This window comes from Austrofundulus limnaeus, unplaced genomic scaffold, assembly GCF_001266775.1.
Source record: "Austrofundulus limnaeus strain Quisiro unplaced genomic scaffold, Austrofundulus_limnaeus-1.0 Scaffold24, whole genome shotgun sequence".
NCBI lineage: Eukaryota > Metazoa > Chordata > Actinopteri > Cyprinodontiformes > Rivulidae > Austrofundulus > Austrofundulus limnaeus.
The window spans coordinates 1,809,793-1,811,511 of record NW_013952426.1 but is presented as its reverse complement, the minus strand read 5'-3'; the positions used below and the strand labels follow the sequence as shown (position 1 = coordinate 1,811,511).

The 1,719-nt window shown below is 35.7% G+C and overlaps 1 protein-coding gene across 1 annotated transcript in view; it reads right to left on the bottom strand.

The window, feature by feature from the left end:
- Nucleotides 1–455: 455 nt before the first annotated feature.
- The window catches only part of urod (uroporphyrinogen decarboxylase), a gene marked incomplete in the record, with an annotated part of 13,855 nt that continues 12,591 nt past the window's right edge, over nucleotides 456–1,719 (bottom strand). Inside the window, 2 exon segments of the mRNA XM_014004471.1 lie at nucleotides 456–826; nucleotides 1,593–1,659. Of these exon segments, the coding sequence (XP_013859925.1) occupies nucleotides 662–826; nucleotides 1,593–1,659 (232 nt within the window).

Here is a 1,719-nt window from a genome sequence, read left to right as displayed (position 1 = left end):
TGTGAGCCACTTGCTGAAACCCTTTTCAGCAAATCACCAGTTTTGTTTTTGTTTAAATCCTCTTTTTTTCCCTCTCTCTCGACAGCTTTTGAAACGTTGAGTACTTTCCCTTTGTTTTAGGTTTAAGATGTTTTTAAGTATAAAAAGATTGGAGTTTTTCATGTTATCTTCTGTCAGAGTAGCAGTCCTGACTGGATTAAAGGAATCAAATATTTAGTCATTCCTTTGGCTAAAATATATTTATATATATTTAGTCATTCCTACTTGTTTCCCCCCAAAGGCCTAAACACAAATATATATCCCCAGAACACTCAACACGTACTGCTGAAATGATTTTATGTCTTTTCAGTCCAAACCCATAATCCTGTCCTTATCAGATAAACATAAAAATCGTGTTTTTTGAAAAACCAACATGTTTATCCTAAAAAAAGCGGCCCAGGATAGGAAAAGATGGGTTTAACAAAGGAAACATTTTATTTTTTTTTTTCATTTTATGCTAGTTGTGAAAGGAATTGAATTATAAACCTAACAAAACCAGTGAACAACAAAAGTAAAGCTCGATTTCTTTTGGTATTTTGCATAAAAAACATTTTTATTTTATAGCTAAATTATATATTCTCGTCTTCATCGCCATCATATGATACATGCTTGTATGACATCTTCACGCTTGTTTGTTCACGTTTTTCGAGTGCTGGTGCACGGCCTCCACGAAGGCGCCCACGTTCTCGGGGTCCATGTCGGGGTAGAGGCCGTGCCCCAGGTTGGCGATGTAGCCCCTCGTGCCAAAACCTTCCAGCATCTTCTTCACAATGTCTGAAATGCGCTCCTGAAGGGGAGGAAGAGGAGTTGAAGGTAAGAAATGAGGGGATCGCTACGTCAGCTGTATAATCCTTTAATGCACGGCTGTTTCAGCTGTAGGACAAAACTAAGGCGTAGAGTAAAAGTACACGTCTTCTGATTTAGCTTTTTTTGGCACTTAAATGTTTCAGATCAAACAAATATAAATATCTGACAAAAATAATCAATCATCCTGCTGCAGAACCAAAGTGTTGATGTTCTCCATCAGGATTTTTAGTTTTTTTTAAATCTCTAAAATACTTTTTCAGACCAGTGTACTACAAAATTACACCCTAACCTCAGAAGTTTTTGTTTTATTAATAATAAATGGATACCGTAATTTGAAGTGGAGTTACAATAAAAATGAAGCAGAGGAGACACAAAACGCTAAAAAACATTCTTGCATCTTTTTGCTGATAAAATAAAGAAATTCAGGGTACATTTACATCTAAAAAACAAACATTAAGAAATACTTTAGAAAGGATCAAGGTTTCTATGCTGTTTGTTTACAAAATGTGATTTTACCTTCATTAAATTATAATGATAAACACATTTAGCCTAAAAGAATACTTCAAACATACTTCACGACAGCTCACAATCAAGGCTGGGCTGAAATAATGTTTGTGCTAAAATCTTCAAAAGCTGCTTAGAATAAAAGTGCTCAATTTATGCAGATTATAGTAAATTTTTTTTTTTTTTCCAGAAATAAAACAAAAGTGCTTAAAAAAAAAGACCAGTATGGAAGAATTGGTTACCTTTGGAGCATACAGAGCACATGGGTCCATGTTTCCCTGCAGACTGACCTTTCCTCCTGTGCGCTCCCTGAAAACACACACACACACACACACACACACACACACACACACACACACACACACACAC